This window comes from Osmerus eperlanus, chromosome 14, assembly GCF_963692335.1.
Source record: "Osmerus eperlanus chromosome 14, fOsmEpe2.1, whole genome shotgun sequence".
NCBI classification, from domain to species: Eukaryota; Metazoa; Chordata; class Actinopteri; order Osmeriformes; family Osmeridae; genus Osmerus; species Osmerus eperlanus.
Genome location: NC_085031.1, coordinates 8032554 through 8051333, shown reverse-complemented (window position 1 = coordinate 8051333; position 18780 = coordinate 8032554). Strand labels below are relative to the sequence as shown.

The 18780-nt window shown below is 43.3% G+C and overlaps 1 protein-coding gene across 1 annotated transcript in view; it reads right to left on the bottom strand.

Moving 5' to 3' along the window:
• The window catches only part of LOC134033454 (potassium/sodium hyperpolarization-activated cyclic nucleotide-gated channel 1), a 52062-nt gene extending 34682 nt beyond the window's left edge, over positions 1-17380 (bottom strand). Inside the window, exons 1-2 of the mRNA XM_062477624.1 lie at positions 16842-17380; positions 10864-11287 (exon numbers count right to left, since the gene is read on the bottom strand). Coding sequence (XP_062333608.1) covers positions 10864-11287; positions 16842-17197 — 780 coding nt within the window. The 5' untranslated portion in view covers positions 17198-17380. The remainder of the gene's footprint in view (positions 1-10863; positions 11288-16841) is intronic.
• Between the last annotated feature and the right edge of the window lie 1400 nt (positions 17381-18780).

Genomic DNA, 18780 nt, shown 5'->3' with positions numbered 1-18780 from the left:
AATGACTGTAAAAGCCAAACTTCAATAACATGAAACCTGAACCCCACTTATATGTGACTGCAGCAGTGTATGAATGAAAGTGTTCTTGACCTGTCCAAGACCAGTCTGCACTGGATGTTATATTTGTCCCCTGCCTCACCCCGAAAACCTACCACAGCCACACACACCCCGCCTACTGTTTCAGCTAATGAGAGTGCCCAGTAATTTGTAGCTGGAGACTTAATTAAAGCCCAGGCAACGATCGATGAGGGCAGACTTAGACCTCTGTGCAAGGAGAAAACTGGGGAATGATGCCTTAGTCAAACAAGCAGAGTACACATTGAGGAGAAGACTGTCAATTGGATACTAAATGAATGCCTATTGTGCCTATTGTGACTAAATAAAACTTGCCAGACCAAACAGGATTCTGATGCCTCAATGCAAAGAAATAATCTGACAGAAGATTGCATTCCCTCTAAATTTGGACCAACGTCTGGACAATCCAGTAAATAATGTATATTCTATGATCTCTGTACTACAGTATGTCAAATACAGTCAGATGCAGTTGGCCTAACAGTTGACTTATAAGGTACTGTAGAAAGTTTAGCAACTGCAGGTGCTGTCCATTCATTCATGCAGCCCGGTTTGAAGGCCGGTGCTTTCCACGGGGGACAGCACCGAAGTAGTCTTTTCTTTGAATGTGCTGCGTATACGCAGGTATTCCAAATTCCAAATGACCCTCCACAGACTTGAAGAGGTGACGTCATTTGCTAACCATGCTAGGAGAATCTTGATGAATGGCTTTAACATGAAGCTGTGCCGCGACACCAGTCTAATATCTTGCATAAAAAGAAGAAAAGACAAGCCAACTCCAACTAACTAACAGCTGTAACAATTCCTGTCCTCAGCTCCTTTGGAGTGATCCATAGCAACATAGAGTGCGGCTCAACATGGTTACGTAAGCATTTATTTATTTATCGCAAACCGTTTTTTCAAACAACTTCACTCTCGAAAATCCATGTCCTTGGATCTCCCTCCACTCCTCCCTCCCTCCATCCATCCCTGTCCCAGAATCCTCTGAGAGTCTCTGAACACTTCTGTCTGAACCCTGCTTTGGGGCTGCCTCTGGATCTATTTTGGTCATGCTAGCGTGATAACCTCGACACTTCTGCTCTGCCTTAATCTGTACACTTCCAATTGGAGTAACTTCCCCATGAGCGGGACACACTCACTTGGCACAGACCGGCAGCAAAGAGTCAGTCTTTTGTGCTGGTCAGGCTTTGCATGTGGAGCCTTTGAGAGTGCATGGGGAATGCCTTACATAGAAGCTTATACCTATTTATTTTTATTAATTTCTGTATGATGTATGAACAATGTAATTAAATACCAACAGTGTAATCCTGTATCAAGAGCTCATGATTGTGATTATGATTGAAATAGAATCAGTCATAATCACACAGAAATAGGAAAGAAATCACAATCTTGGACAAACAGTGTACCACTTCCTTTGTTAATGTTTGATTGAGGACTCTGGTCCTGGCCCTTGCCTCTGACAAGTTAATAACTCCATGAGGTAAATCAACGTCTTGCTGCTTTCAAAGAAGCCAGGATGAAGAGGCTGCATGGAGAGGCCTCGTGTCCGTCAAGGCCCTGCCATCCACCCCCACCAAACAGACCCTACAGCATATTCAGCTTCCCTCCTAATTATAGCCGCTGCAATTACAACACGTAAAATATTCAAGAATGGGAGGGGGGGTTGTGTTGTGAATTTAAATAGAATGTGTATGGGCATTGAACGCTGCTACTTATGTGTTATTAATAACACATAAGTAACTACGTATCAAACAGAGAACTCTTGTGAAATTGAACCTAAACTGTGCAGGCTATTTATATAAGCTGGTTTATAGCGCTAGAGCGAGAGACAGGAAAGAAAGTGTGTTTTTGATCGTTTGTATTTGGGGGGTTGTATTTAAATATATTTGTATGTAAACTCCCATTATGGATGCTATATGAACTCCAAAACCAGAAAAATAAAGTCCCATAAATATGAGTAATTGACCAATAAAAAGCCGGGCAGTCTCTTTTACAGCACTTTTCTAAGCAACAGGAAATGAATCAGAATATGACACATACCTACAGCTTTTCAGACACTGTCTAATCTTTCCCCAATTCTAATTTGAGGAGGAATTCTACTAAAGTTAAGTGGTGCTGTTATTGGGGTTTAGACAAATCCCGAGAATATCCCTTTTCTGGCTCTGATGTCTGCAGTCCAACCAACCAGAATGTCTGGTGGGATGGCAAAAGAGATCTAGAAAGAGAGGAAAGAGAGAGAGAGAGAGAGAGAGAGAGAGAGAGAGAGAGAGAGAGAGAGAGAGAGAGAGAGAGAGAGAGAGAGAGAGAGAGAGAGAGAGAGAGAGAGAGAGAGAGAGAGAGAGAGAGAGAGAGAGAGAGAGAGAGAGAGAGAGAGAGAGAGAGAGAGAGAGAGAGAGAGAGAGATGTGTGTGGTCAGGAGGCTGTGTGGGAGGATTATGACCCATGTGAGGGGATTTGACTGACTGGATTGAACCTTATAACCCGTTGTGTCTGTGTAAACAGTAGCAGTGGCAGGTCCTGGCAGCCCAGCTGTGGAAGAAATTGGGAATTCCGGTGTGCTTACATTATTCACTAATCAATAGAACTAGTCATTGGATACTAGTTAGTACATTCTCATTTAAGCTTGCTATTAATAAGAGTATATTGTGTCTATGTGTCAGGGTTAATAGATGTTCGGGGTCAGGAGAAAGTACTGGCTAAACGTTCCTTGTCATGACTACAAGGAGAGCTCCAACTATGAACTCTCTAGTCTGAGAGTTGTCATGTGTTGGGAGCAGTGAATCTCTTTCTCTGAGACTGTTGAAACGTCATTACTGCCTGACTGTCACTATCTATGTTTACATTCTTGTGCCCTATAAAAGATGGTCCTCCGGCTTTCAGAGCTGAGAGAGACATGATTGAGACCTAAGCCTGGTGTTGTGTTGTCATTTATTGTCAGAAGTCTGGTTTTCTCTCCCAATTTGCAGATTGATAAATACGTATTAAAATCCAGAACTCAACTGAACTTAGTCACTCCGTTTATGAAGACATGGACAAAACACTTTCTTCATCACAGCCTACCACAACCTTAACTCACCTTTAAGATTTTAGATTCATTTCAAGCATTAACCACACTTTGTGGGATTTTGTGGAACTGCTAAATGTTCTGTTAGCGGCAAACTGCAAATGTCTCATCGGCAAGTATAAAGACGATAATACAGTGATAATAATAATCATTGTACTTATTATTATTATTATTTATTTATTTATTTATCAGATAACACAGATACTGTAAGCAAATATAACACACATCCACACAACACACAAGAAAATATAGCGGTGTCGGTTTTGCCCTTTGTAAATACAGACACCAGAGCATTAACTATGACATGAAAAAACCCAGAATCCTTAATGCATCAGAAGATGAATTAGTGGATGCGTCATCTCATCTTCTGTGGTCGTTTCCCACGCATGTGATTCCCCCCCTCGTTTCCGCCACCGTAGATCAACACAGAGCAGAGCTCAAGCAGCTCCGAGTCTTGGGTGATCTTGGCTATCTCGGGGATCACTCGTTTCTGCTACTCTCTCTCTCTCTCTCTCTCTCTCTCTCTCTCTCTCTCTCTCTCTCACACACACACACACACAAACACACACACACATGCACAACACCACACACATACACAACACCACACACAAGCGCAGTGAGAAATAAACCAGATTACAGTAATCCCATGATTTACCACCTCCGAATGGCTCTTCCTTTATTAGCCCTCACTGCAACTACAGTACAATGTTCCCTTTGTAGGATCTTTTTAGCCCCTCTCAGTTACAGGCATCATACATTTCACCCTGATTCTTGATGGTTGAAACCATCTTGGATCTATTTGATTTTGTTCTGTTTAGAACCAGACTGCGACACTCGAGCGCTATCAGTCAGCACTGCCGTCACATGATGCAGCCTGACACTCCTACCTACAGCCAGGCCAGGAACTCCCCCACACTCCGAGGGGCACCATTTGGTTTGGATTTACGTCATCAGGCAATTTTCCAACTTTTATGAATGCCAATTGAGACCTCTGGTGATATTCTTTCGGCAACACTGGCTGAAATTATGCATAGCATAATTGACATTATAACACCAGCTGCATCAGGGCAAGGGCTATCTATAATTCCAGGAATCTGTGTGTGTGTGTCACTTACTTCATCTTGGACAATGAGCACTATCTTTAGTTCCAGAAATCTGTGTTTGTGTGTCTCACCAACATCTTAATAACCTACTGCATCATGGGCACTGTGCACTAGTTTAGTAAATGGTTTTACCAGCACGCCTGCATTTTTGATTAATTTGCTGTGATGTTTAAATGTATTTCAAATAAGTCGAATTTTGATTGAAATGAATTGGACAGGCAAGTTGTTTGTGCTGCTATTATGTTCCATTGTGTCATTGCAGTATATTACTCTCGCTCTCTCTCTTTCTGTCTCCCTCTGATATGATGGCAGGTCTGTTCACGATACAGACACAAAGAATAAATAGAGATTCCCAGTGGAAATGGAGTGAAAAATATACATTGGCTGAATGATAAACACACTTTGTGCCTTAAAGCAAACAGATGTCAATAGAAAGAACTGCAGTATTTATAGGAAAAACAGAGAATGCTATCTGCAATGCCAGTGAGTGTCACCAAAGGGAAGTTTGGATCAAAAAGCATCGATCGGAATTTGACAGTATGACTCAGCATTTTAAGCTCTCTAACTCAATGGACGCCAGCGTGCTGGTCCTACTCTCATTCGCCAGCAGGGTGTAGGAACCGTTCTTCTGAAATGGCGTGGATCACAGACGCTTGAGAGGCACGTCTCAGTGGAGAAGGGGAGACAACTGTGCCAGAAATAGATGAGCGTTCCTAAAAGGAAAGTGCCCAGGCTGCACACTACATCCCCTAGTTGGCAGAGGACCACAGTGGGATCTCCAGAGGATGGAACCCAAGGAGCATTTCAGAAATTGGATCTAGAGCATGGAGAAGTGTTGTCTCTCCTGCAAGAATGTCCTTGTAAACATACAGTCTCTTCTCTCTGTGATCTAGGTGTCTTCAGATTCCACTCTCTCTCTCTCTCTCTCTCTCTCTCTCTCTCTCTCTCTCTCTCTCTCTCTCTCTCTCTCTCTCTCTCTCTCTCTCTCACTCTCTTGGCTTTTTATTCATACTTGGGGATTAATTGATCACATTATATTAACAGCATAAGACAAAGCTCTCTTTATCAAGATTATTCATTTTTTGTCAAGCTAACAACAATGTCATGTATTCTACATTCTACATAATGCATTTGGCTGGTATCTCCTTGAGAGGCCTAATCTCCAGGCACAGGGCTGTGAGAGCCTGTGTGACCTCCAGCTAGAGTGGGGGTGGGACATGTTTCCCTCAGTGAATAGGGTAGGACTTCACGTCCAAGCAAAATGTATTCTCCCCTTCGTAAAACCCAGAAGACATACAGTACGACAACAGGGGAACCCCTAGCTCTTGTTGTTTGTTTTTGCAAGGCTAAATATGACTAAGCACTTTAGACCAAGGCAGTGTCTGTTTACTGCCTAGAGACAGCAGCAGTTTTGGGAAGATGAATTGCTCATTGGGATGAAATGAACGGAAAATTACATGAACCCCATGGTAAAAGAGAAGTGTTTGACGAATGAAATATTCTACATTACAATAGTCGGAACGAACTGTTTCTGCCCCAAGAACAATCCCTTAGAAAAAAGAAAATTGCTTTGTTTTTCCGTCAGCTACAATAGACACAAGACAGACACATGCCAACGCATACAGTAACTTTAAAAAAGGACACATTCTGGGACTTTTCCCAATGCTACACTACAAAACAGTACATAGAAAGAAATAGTATCAAAACAGTGTTAAAATGGCCAGCTGCTCAGCTTAGATAATATAGCTGCTCCGCCTATGTGCTGTAACTAAGGAATTGCCAGTAAATAAGCCAGCCACCAAGTCACACACATCAATGCGTGACAGAGATCTTTAGCCTCCTGCAGACTGTGGCTCTCTCACAAGCACAGAGGGAGAAAGCAGATCTGCTTAAGGCTCCCCATGCATGCCCTGGATGTAAAGCTACAGCTCTGCACCTTCCACACACATGCACACACAGAGAGCAGCACAGCACAGAGCACCATTGGTGCCTGAGCCAATAGCACTGCTCCTATGCATCCATTAGCATAAATAATTCTACAGCACAGCGCACAACATGTTGGTGTTCGTCGCTGTTCCTTATGTTCCACTGTTCCCCCGCCAACACGAATGGAAAATGAAGTCATGTGGAGTGCTTTCCGTTCTTCAGGGTGAATTTAGGTGTGCCTTTGTTTTCAAGAAAGGGGACAATCACAATTATCGTACGATCATTTCTCAGTAATTACATATGTTTCCATTCATGTTTATGTCAACTGTCTTTTTAAAACTGTAATTAGCAAACAAGACAAAAGGCAGACATGACAGGAAATTAATCAAGGCTATTCATCGCAGGAAATGCACCTTTCACCGTTTTATACTGACACTCATACACAAACGCACCCACAATACTTGCTGAGGGCCAATGTGACTCAGGTTTGTGTGTGTGGCTTTGAGGACTTGGCATGACACAGACCTTGTGTCAGGTGGATGTGCTGTATAGCTCTCTAAACTAAACTAACCTAATCTCCACTTTGGCACAAGACAACATCTCCCGCTGAGCTGGCAAAATACATAGTAAACCTCCGAGCACCTCTCTCCTGATATACACCACAAATCTCTCACACCGATTGACTACACAGAGCTCTTTCGCATCTTTATCTAGGGTAGAAATGGTCGCCCTGAGAGAACAAGTTGTGCATTGCTAATGGACTTTCAGATGGTGTTAAGAAAACATTCACAATCGACCGACAATAGATTGATGTGGAGGAGCACAAGCTTACAGACATTTGAAGAAAGGCAACTATACAACTGTGTGTGAGGGGGGGGGGGGGGGGGGGGGGTCGAAATCTAAAGTCAAAAACATCTAAAATGTCCGGCAAACTGAGGACAAAATGGGGTTGGGCTGCAAGGCAAACAGAGATCTGCGATGAATTCTCTGTGTTTAAACTGTCGAGTGGCTGTCCTCTGTTTCCACTCAGTTAACTAGACACCTATGTCAGTCAGCTCACATTTCCCCGATCAATTTACCTGTCGAGTCTCAAATCAGTCAAGTGCCCTTGCTCACCACACCCCACACAAAGATGCCGTTCAACGCTTTAATTAAACGGATCAGTTGACTCACGGAACCTTACCTTTCCCACAAAAAAGTCTGACCTCAAGTGCTCCTAGTTTATTTATTGCGGTTACAATGCGGCAAATAAGTGTCACCCAAATGGTTACTCCATTCATCAACTCATTTTCATCAAAAGTACATCCCTGAGCTGCAACCTGAGCTTCATGTACCAAACAGTGCTGAATTTGTGATGAACCGGTGATCCTCTAGTCTATAAAGGTGCTGCAGATGGGACCTGTGCGGTGCCAAGCACAACCTGAGCCCGTTGGCCCCCCATCCCTCATGCTGGGCTGGTGGCCTGGCAGAGGTGCTGGTGGTGGGCATGAGCTCCAGAGCGGGGCCAGATGTGTCCTCCTGAACCATGGGGATTCTCCCCTCAATAGCGAATCCCTCCCCCCGTCTGTTCTTCAGCTAGCTGTCGCACCGTTGCTTCCTCCTATGCTGCAATCTCTCTGGGCAATCTGGGCCAGACGACATGTGAATGTGAAAGACCAAATTGGTCCCCTGGATAAAAAAAAACGAATTCTCTCTCTACTGCATTGTAGTCCCCAACAGTCAATAAACACCATCAGAATGTCTATACTCAGGATTCTAAAGGAACCATGACCCCTGCTCTTTAAAGATAGATGGCCTTTAATTTCAGTAGTGTCCATATTCTAATGAGATGACAATGTAAAGTGCATTGCTGTGTGTGTTGACTGATGAGGGAAAATCCTGAGTCGGTTTTAATGGATGACAGTAATAGATGTCTATTATTGATGTAATCTAATGCTACAGTTTACTAATGGACCAACAACAGCACTAAGAGTCTGTTGCTCTGAGTTTTTGAATGGAAAATGACAATGATTCAGTCTGGTGTCTCTGCTCTGTGTTGGGCAGCAGCCCTGACGAGATAAGGAGAACCCTATCTGCAGTCAAGGGGAGGGAGGGATAGAGGGATGGAGGGATGGAGGGAGGGATAATGAGGAGGAGTGCAGGGCAGGGCAGCCCAAAGGATGAAAGGAATGCGGGACGGAGAAGACTGCAGGCCGAATGATCGAATATGTCCCTCCTCCTCCACAGTAGAGAAGTAATTTAATGATGGATGGCTGCATCCAGCCCATTATGACAGTAGGGGACTGTGTAATCCTCCATCCTGCAGCTAACATGCTGTGACAGCTCTGGTGTGCAACTCACTGCCTTCCCCTTCCCTCTCTGTGCTCCAGCCGGGATGGATGTGCGTGTGTACGGCCGTGTAACAACAGAACATCTATGACGAGGGAGAAAAAGGGAGAGGACAGAGAGAAGAGGCCAAAAGTCAAAAGCATATTGTTTTATCTGCGCAAATTGACAGGCTCGTCTGCCTGTACAATTGGAATACCTTGTCATTTGTTTTGAGTGTCGAGTGTTTCTAACCTTCAGATAGGTGGTCTTCTGACACACAGCTGTCCAAACTAGTTAAGGAAATTGTGTGCTCTTTTCCATGAAAATATCACATAAAAGCCATGGCAGCATGGAGAAATGGGCAGATCTATGTAGTAACGGGCGTCTTTGTCCTGCAGATCAACGCGGCAGAGGTCATCAAACCTGGCACGCACACTAGAGACGCACCAGCTGTGCCAATGTTCCTACACTAAACCATAACCACACAGTCCGGAGGGGGAGGGGGACAGCACTTCAGTGTCGTGGTTTGAACAATCCAACTGTGTCATGGTAATCCAAGCCTTAATAGTGATGGGGACAATCTGTCACAGCGTAGAGTTGAGACCTGGAGGGGGAACAGGAGACTGCAGTCCCAAGGCTGCAAGAGAGGCCCGGCACAGCAGGTCGTGGTGCGTGTGTGAACTGCAACGCCACATCACAGGGGTCACTTCCAATGCTCTGTCTATGTGTCAAACAGCCAGAAGAAATCTAAATGATCATCTTAATTATATTAGCTTTAGAATCGAATGCTAGGTTCATGTTTAGCTACTAAAATCATACCGCCACCTAGGGTTGAAAGTTGGAAACATTCCGTGGGAATTAACGGGAATATGGAAGTTAACTGGAATACATGGGAATTTATGGGAATAAACTGGAAGTTTGCACAATTGCGGGTTAGAGTCTAACAGGGAATTTAAATGTGGTTGAATAAAACATCTTCCAGCATAATCTTGGTTAAATCAACCAGATTAAATGCAAATGTATTCCCTGTGCATTCCTCAATCACATGCACACAGCACACTACTTACTGCAGGGCTATTGAGGCCACACCCCCAACATGCACTGTGCATTCCTCCATCACATGGACAGGTAATTTCTAGAATCCTGCTCACTACAGCAGGACTATTTCTAGTCAAACATTTTTATGTTTAATGCGATATTCGATTAAAGTTAAAGTTTGGTGAGTAAAACTAACTTTTTTTTAATAATTATTAGTTTGCATGCATGTCTGCTTATGACCAAAGACAATTGTAAATGTATGTTTGTATATGATTGTTTGTATAAATTACCCCAAATTTCCAATGAATTCCCTTTAATTCCCATATATTCCTTTTGAGTTTCCAACTTGAAATATTAAAAAAAATCCAGATCTTAATTTCCCATGGAAGGTTTGCGAACAGTTTACGGAAAGTTTTTGCCCCTGCCACTTCATACAGTCCAGCATGCAACATGAATTATACAATCATGACTATTAATAAAAATTAACTTCCATCTTTTTATGCATTGTATGCCAAAGTCAACAACATCTAATGTCACCACATTTCCTTTGGTTTGACAAACTCTTCTCTACACGTTTGTGATGCATGCCTCTGACCACTAATGAATACTCTTGTTGCCCTCCAAGACTTCTAATTGATTTAGCTTTCAGTGTGTTAAGATTACAGTTGGCAGTATGGTGTGATGAATTGATCAGTCAGTGATTGAGAAGACGAGAGGAAGGGAGAGAATGAGAGGGAGAAGAGGAGACCGTGTAAACGGTGTGACTCACTGTGTGGAATGAATCAACGGAAAGACAAAAATGAGTTACATCTCAGCTCAGGGCTACGTTCAGTGAAGCGAAACACTGTGCACATAGAAATGGAGAGCTGACACACCTACCTAATGAAAGGCCGCAAGAAATGGAGTTCTGCTCTACCAACCAATGTTTCTGATCTACTACGTCATCCGACAGGTACGTATAGTACGCCCCCTCCCCCCCAACCGAATGTGACTCTTTTTCTGTCATCCTCCGATCGTTCATAGACAAATGTATCTTCACGACCTTTTCTGCCCCTGCTTCGATTGAAAGCATAATGCCTTTTAGTTCACAAACCCCCACTTTTAACATACATTTCAAATGTCATTGGACTGGAGCTGATGGTGTCACCGACACTCACCTCGAGATAAGCCTTCAATCGGTCAAGCAAATGAGTTTCAGTTACTAACACAAGAGGGGGTTTCTTCTAAAACACCTTACAGGGTTTAGGCCCTACTGCCGATGTACTAGCAGGGTCAAAACAAACACAATACCCCCCCACCGCCCCCCGTCCACACACACATACTCGCACACGGACACACAGACGTCTTCCTTACCTCTTCCCACTGATGTATATATCTGATAAGTCGCGAGAGTCTCAACAGACGTAGGAGACTGAGGATTTTAGTAAACCTCACAATGCGCAGAGCCCGGGCTGTCTTGTACACCTCAGAGTCAAACCCTTTTTCCACTATTAGAAAGATATAATCCACTGGTATGGAGGAGAGGAAGTCGACCACAAACCAGCTCTTCAGGTAGTTCATCTTGATGATCTTGGGGTCCAGGATGATCTCGGAGCTCTCCTCATTGACAATCCCCGTCCTAAAGTTCATCACCAGGTCCACCAGGAAGATGGTGTCTGAGGCAACGTTGAACACCAGCCAGGTGGTGGTGGTCTGCTCCGAGAAGAAGGTTATTCCCACAGGAATGATGATTAGATTTCCCATCATCATGATGAGCATTATCAAGTCCCAGTAGAACCTGGAGAGATGCAAACAAACATGGTGTCACAGGAGGAGCAGCGTTTCTCTGTAGAGGGTGCTATACTCTATGTGGATGTGGGGGATTTCGGTGAAGAGATGCAGACTTGGGCAGAGTATACATGGTGACACCTTAAAATTGTAATGCATGGATGCCAGTACGCAACAAAATGACTGCCACTCTATTGCTATGCGCTATTTGAAACAAATATATTTGTGCCAGGGTGAATGAGATCATCAAGAAAGATCACAAAGATTTAGGTCAATTTTGACATTAAATGAAGGCATCTTTCAAAGATATCTGCTCCTCTTTCCCTATTTTTGCATTCATATCATTTCTGTAACGTGGAACAGTTAACTGTGTTATCCCCATTGATGTTATTTCCAGAGACGACAGCCCATGAGATTCGGAGAACGTCAGAGAGATGGAAGAGAACAGACAGCCTCTACAGTCTCTTCTTATCTTTGAATGATCTATTTCCCAGCATTGTTCTCTGGAACTCCAAAAACCTTTATTTCTCAATGACAGTAAACAACTAAGACCTCAGGTAAGGGCGAGGCAGGAACAACAAAGCCCGGATCTAAAATGAAACAACACTGGACTGTTTTGGTTCTGTTGCCTTGAGTTGTTGCTCTAATCTGCAGTACTGGATCGTCCATGAGAAATATTACTCAATGTTGACGACGATGAATGTCTCACCTGGTTGTCAGTGAAATGGACTCATTGTCACCTACCTATTTGTCTCGGGTATGTGTAGGCTTGGATATGTGAGCCGAGTAGGTTTTTTCTCGAGAATAAGCCACTACCCTACATAAGTCCACTCTTCTCTGTGGGGATGCTGGCTAAAGTAGGTTGTGATAGGACTAGGCTCTGCTGGTCTGGGAGGGAGGGAGGGACAGACAGTGTTAACGTCCCTGCTGTGTCTTGTGATCAGCAGAGCCAGGAGTGATTCATGGGCGCCCAGCCGGGGCAGATCTTCACAAAATGTCCCGGCCACTGATAACGGTGAACATCCATCAACTAAAATAGATGCTTTCAGGAATCCTATCTCATGCTAAAAACTCCCGGCTGACGCCACTGTCAGTAGCTGCTGCTCTAAGATGCTGTGGCTGGCTGGCCAGTAATGGATCTGTTTAAATAAATGAAGCAGAGGGCCTTGCTTTATAAATATCTGAAGATCATGTGTCAGATAATCGTCTGCACTTCAACTAAACGACGGACATCTTGCTGGTAATAATATCCACGTGAGATATTTTTTACACCAGGATATATCTCTTTCGTATCGTTATTGAGCCGTGATTCTCATACATTGAGTCTACTTTGAGACCATCAGCATAGAGATCAACAGAAGGAGATCAACCAACCAAATGAGTCAACATTCCGACTGCCAATAAGAAGCAAACAAATTTCGATGAGAGTAACAGTGAGCCTCACTTCCGTTTTCCTGAAAAAAGTCTGATCCTGCAAAGAACACTTTTTAACACGGCCGACTGATCTACAGCACACAGTGAAGGAGTATAGCTGAGCCTACACAGTAGGTGTCACACAGATCATTATGATTAATACATAAATATCTATAGAGTGCCTGTCATAATACTGGAGGATAGCCATGACTAGTCAACAGTGATGTTGGCTTTAGACAGGAGTCTGGCATCAGTTTATGTCTGAATCACCAGAGGCTGGATATCCGCTATGTTATCTGAGTCATTTTTTGGGGGGACGTGGCTTTGTCGCAGGTGGGCCCGCTACACCACATGACCTGTTGTTTGATCTGCTGGCCCCGGAGAAAGTGGGGGTCTGTGCCCTCATCAGTCACTTCTGACGCCTACCAGAACCCCCGGGGTCACCGCCTGTACACATGCCCTGTCCTTTGTTCTCACGTCCGTCTCGTAAAACAAACACTGAACACGGGGTCTTTCAACGCAGCTGGCGGTGAGCTGTGTCATCAGCAACTCTCTGCTGAGACCAGGATATCAAACATGACTGGGAGCTGGACACAGAAGAGATGGGGTTTCTCTACATCAAAATGTAAGTGAGGACATTGTTGTGTCTTGTGAAGAAAAGGACAGGGCTGATGATGAAAGAGCACCAGGTGGTGTGAAGTCCTTCAATAAGCCTGATTGGTGTTGAGAAACAGCACTAATGAACAAACCTGTACAGAGCCGGACATCGAACCCCGAAATGGTCGTTACATGTTGTCCTAGAAGTATAAACTTTGTGCTTTGTAAATAAGAAAGATAACAAAATTTGAAATTCACAAGGGAGATTTAAAGTTGTCTGCAGTAAATATAAGATGAATATTAAATAATATTTCTGTCATTGAACAGATTTGAAAGTATCGCAATCTGGTTGCTGACACTGAAAGGATGATTTGCACTAATTACCGTTTTATGGCATAATTGCCTCTTAAGGGGTGGCTAATTCTAATTGTAGCTTGATGCTCAATTATATTGCGATCCAGATTGACCAATACTGATACACAAAGAAGATGCAGGCTATGGTATATAACAGACTAATTAAAGAAATGATATGAAAGACTTTCAACCGAAACTAAATATCCATGGCCACACCAGGCCAGGAATAGGCCCTTACTGAAATCTATGAATAATGAATATTACTAACCTGCCATTAAACTTTCAACAGCTTTTGTATTACGAATATGGTGGCTATTGGGTTGCATATGTTACAACAGAGGCCCCACAAAGCGCACGTGAACTGTGGTGTCATTCACGTGTCTGTCATTGTGTTATGTTTTACATTGACACAGTATCTAGTATCTAATTTTGCTTTTGGTCAGGAACATATTGTAACAGACTTGTTCCGTGTGCTGTCATAGAGATGGGTGCTGATGACGTTTCTAAGTTACATAACACCATGGATACAGTCATTCTTGGTGCACACCGTCTCAGACATGATAACAAAGACAAAGTAATATGCTTTCAGTAGCGCAAACGAAGATGTATTTTTGAAGCTACAAACAGGAGGGCCGGCCAAGCATGTGTGCCCTTGTGTATCCTGTAGCACAGTAGCATGTCGTGTCGGTTTAGAATGTCTCAACAACATGGTTATTTAGGCCCCAAAACCAGAGTTCTGACATGATCATCGGTGTCTCTCTTTATGCTGGCCCCATGCACAGCAAACACACTTCCTCTGATGTTCTGCCATTGGAAGTTGTCACAGGATTAAAATAAGGGAGTGCATCACCGTTAAGGGGTGGGGGCTTTGGGGGGCAGGTGGGGTGAGTTTAGGGAGGGGAAACGCTGTCCATGTCGTACAGAGGAAAAACAACTCGCCCAGCGGATATCATTCTTCATTTGTTCAGAGTGTTCAGAGTTCAGTCTATAATCGAATAACATATATATATTTATTTATTTATTTTCTGAAAATGAACCGTTAACTATTGTCAATAAACATGTCTCATGTCTGCCACTTGTGACTTCCAATACATGCAAACTACATTCCTGGACCTCAACATGCATTATCAGTCAGTCACTCAGTCTTTCAAATCTTTAAAGTCAATCTTAAAGTTATCTATTTAATAACCACTCAGTCGCCATCCCTTTTGCCAGAGTAGTTTGAACTTGTCCTTAGGATTTGTTCTTGAAACGTGGATCTGCTTACATAATTGTGTTGGGCCACAGTAATCTTATTGACTGTCGTGCTTTAACCCTAATCCCAGATCACCTTCCTTTACCAATTTGAAGACTGCAATTGCATTTGATATTGCACAACATTTAGCTAAATTAGGTTTCTATACACTTGTTTTATATCAGTATACTATTATTTAGCCAGTTAGTCCAGCTTGTCAGTACTATGCTGCCCATGCTTGTTGTCAGGCAAAACAAATGCTGCCAGGCAAAACAAAAAGTATACCATCACATCTTAAAGGAATGGCCCTCCACTGTGAGATTTAATATCTTAATATTGCCTAGCTTATGTCGTATTTTAGATACTGGTGCTTGTCAGAACTGAATTCAAGCGCTGGTTTTGAGACTGTTATTGTGACTAATACCCATCGGTTTGCTTAAGGAATTTGATATCCGATTGGATAAGCGTCTTCATCGACAGAAGCAAAGGCTGAGCAGCAGTTCAGCACCCTGGACAGCGACGAGTTACGTTAGAAATCAACAAGCCCCAGGACTCGGGGCATTAACCCTCGTGCTGCCTTCGGGTCACATGACCCAAAGGTTCATAACGAACCATCGTTGTGTTTACCCAATTTTACCCAATACAAAAACAAATTAAAATAATTTTCTTTTAACCTTTGCAATGTGGGGGGTCTGAGACAGCCCAACGGTTAAAAGAAAATGCTTCACTTTGTCTTTGTATGCGGTAAATCTGTCGCAATACGACGGTGGGTCACAATGACTGATGGGTCAGAATGACCCGAAGATAACACAAGGGTTAAAATGGGGTGTCACCATCAAACTGTGCCAGGGGACACAAAAGGAAAAGGCACAACAAGACGAGCTGCTTAATACGTAGGCCACTGGTTGTGAAGCGTACCTGGAATGTTGATTTACACGCATGTCTGGGCTTTGCAAAGCAGATCAAACATGGACATATTAATTATTTCTTCATTAGATTTTAAACCTCTGAATTAATCACTCTGCATGCAATTTTGCAGGCTATTCAATGTTTGTTTTTGCGCTATATCCTGCTCTGTCAATGCGGAAATATGAAATAGTGAATGTGGACGTGATGTTAGGCCAAGTTGCCAAGAAAGATTGGTAATATCATAGCGCAAAAACAGGACCTTACGAAACCCCTTCTTAAACAGGAGCCTATAGCGAATACCCAATAACTATCTGTAAAGAAACAATAAAGATTTAGATTAATTCTTGTACTGTGTTAATTCGCTTAGAACCAATCACATTCCATTACGTTTATTATGTGATCTAGTCTACATTAATTTTGTGCATTTAATTGTACCTATTCATTAATTGATCTCCCGTCTATAACTGAACAAAATGCCATAGCTGTTATATTTTACCTATTAATTTGATGGACATATTTAGCCATACTGTTTTAACGTCTATGAGCATTCAGAATTTACCGCATTAATTTTTTCTGAGAGGCCATTCTCATTGATCGTCGTCTCATTCTTGCAGGCAAGGCTGCTATTGAAATGTTTACAATCATTATGTACCACATGTTTTTGTGAAGAACCGGTGATCGGTTTAAGGAACCTTACATGTTGCAATGAAGACCATCTCATCTGTGTTGTGGTGAAGCAATTATGTCTGTGTTTAACTCGTGACATTCACCATCCCTTTTCCAAGGACATCTCGCTTAGTCATATTTTTCTTAGTTCCACATAAAAATAATGAAAATCCTTCAATGAAAAATAGATACATGACCACAATATGAATGGTTACACGATCGCTTCCTTGTAATTGCTTGAATACAGGACTAGATTAGCCTATGCGCTTGAGGGCGATGCGTGCGCGCGCTGATGAGAGACAGTATATGTGAGGTGGTGGTGTTTTGCGGACATGAGTGGGGTGACATGGGCATGGGAAGAAGAGAGAGAAGGTGACTTTCCACTCCTTACCTAAAATCGCTATAGGGATGAATGATCCAGTATCCAGCCGTTTGAACCCTTTCTTGCTCTTTCTCCACGGCTTTCTGACTCCCGAACATTCGCAGGGAGAACTTATTGACACCGGGCTGCATCATAGCCCCAAATTGTCGCTGCATAAACCCATATGGCCTGGATCCCCCATCCAAATCGTCGAACCCGACCATGGCTTCCTCCCGTTCCCCCTTAAATGACACCGAGTTTCCGTGGTCTTTCATGTTCTGGCTCCCCATATTATTTTTCTGTATCGAGTCTTGCCTCTGAAATACATTATTCCCATCCGCTTTCTCCTCCTTGTTGCTGGAGAACGAATTCGATTTGTCTTCCATGTTTTTAAAACGTACTGTCTCCTGGTTGGGAGGACAGGCTACGCGCAAAACTCAACAGGACCCGCTGTAAGCTCCCCTGTTTCATTTGATGTCCTTCAACTGCTCAGCTACGCTGCCTGCTCTGTGAATGCTGCAAACTGAGACAGACTCCCGGTGAACCTGGCGGATCAGGTTTCTTGGGTTACCGCCATCTACCGACTGGCTGGGTTTTAACATTCAGCGCCTTCTAGTTCGCGCGGCACTGCGGTTTAACTGGCACAGGCTCGTGCACCTAATTTCCATAATGTGGCTTATGATAGTCCCCCCCCCCTCCACCATCAATTTAGGTTTATCTTTTCATATCATCATTTTCTGTCGATAAAAAAAACATAACATGCCTTTAGTCAGTAAGACTAAATAAATGTTGCTATTCTAGAGAGAAAGCTCAGCATTGATCATCCTCAGGAAACTTTTTCCCACCTGGCTTCTCTATCAGATATATGTACTAAACATCAGCTTCGCATTAGGATTTGTGTATAAGAAATAGATTTTACAGTTTCAAAGCGGTGCACATATAATCTCAAACTGTTCCCACATGCACACTTCCTTGTGTCTGACTCCCCTACAGTACTGTGCTGTCTCACCGAGCTAAAGAACAGAAAGTCAGGGAGGAAATACAAGGCTGCAGCCATCAGCCACCCACTCTACCACATCTTGGCTCACCAAACCACCTCAGTAGCACATGGTTTTTGCCTGCTCGACTCTCCGTGCGCTCTATCCTTGTCATTCAGAGAGAATGAGTACAGTAGATTCTTAGAGCAGAGTTGGACTGGCTTTTGTTCTGAGGGCACCTCATACATCAGGGTGCTTTATGCTGGCACTATGATGGAGCGAGGTATGACGGATGGATGCTTGTCCACTGGGACACCGTCACCCCCCACCTTTCCCCAGTCTTTCCCCAGTTTGGCCCTTCTGCCGATGGCATCATGACACAACACAACCTCCTCCTGGAAAATGTGCCCACAGACACAGTGGCCAGCAGATGCTCTCTGTACTGAATACAGAAATACAGTCAACAGCAACAGCAGAGTGAGCATGAGAATTGACAAAGGTCAGACAAACAGTTTATAGAGACAAACTCAAACCAATACTTGATATGGACAAATAGTCTATACAGCCCTTACTATAATGCTGTAATACTTGCTATACTGCTAAACTTTAAATTAGTAATCTATAACAAAAAAGCATTTCAGGATTTCAATGTCATTTATACAGTCAGGACTAGGAATTTGCGTGCCCATATTGCTTTTGTTTGAAGCAGATTGGAGATCATCTCCCTCCAGAGCAGTGACTCCCCACAAAGCTGCACCATGTTCCCCACGCTCCAGCTGACTGGGCATGTTCCATACCAGAGAGTCAGGGCATTTGCTTTCATAGGTGGTGGGCATTTCTAAAGAGGATCATTACGTAAGAATCCCAAGGCTATCATAATGTAGACAGACATCCCTTGATTTTTCTGGGTGTGTGTGTGTTGTCTCTCACTCTCTCCTCTGGGATTGGGGGTGGATTAATTTGCATGCCAACTGTTTCCCCAACAGGATGCT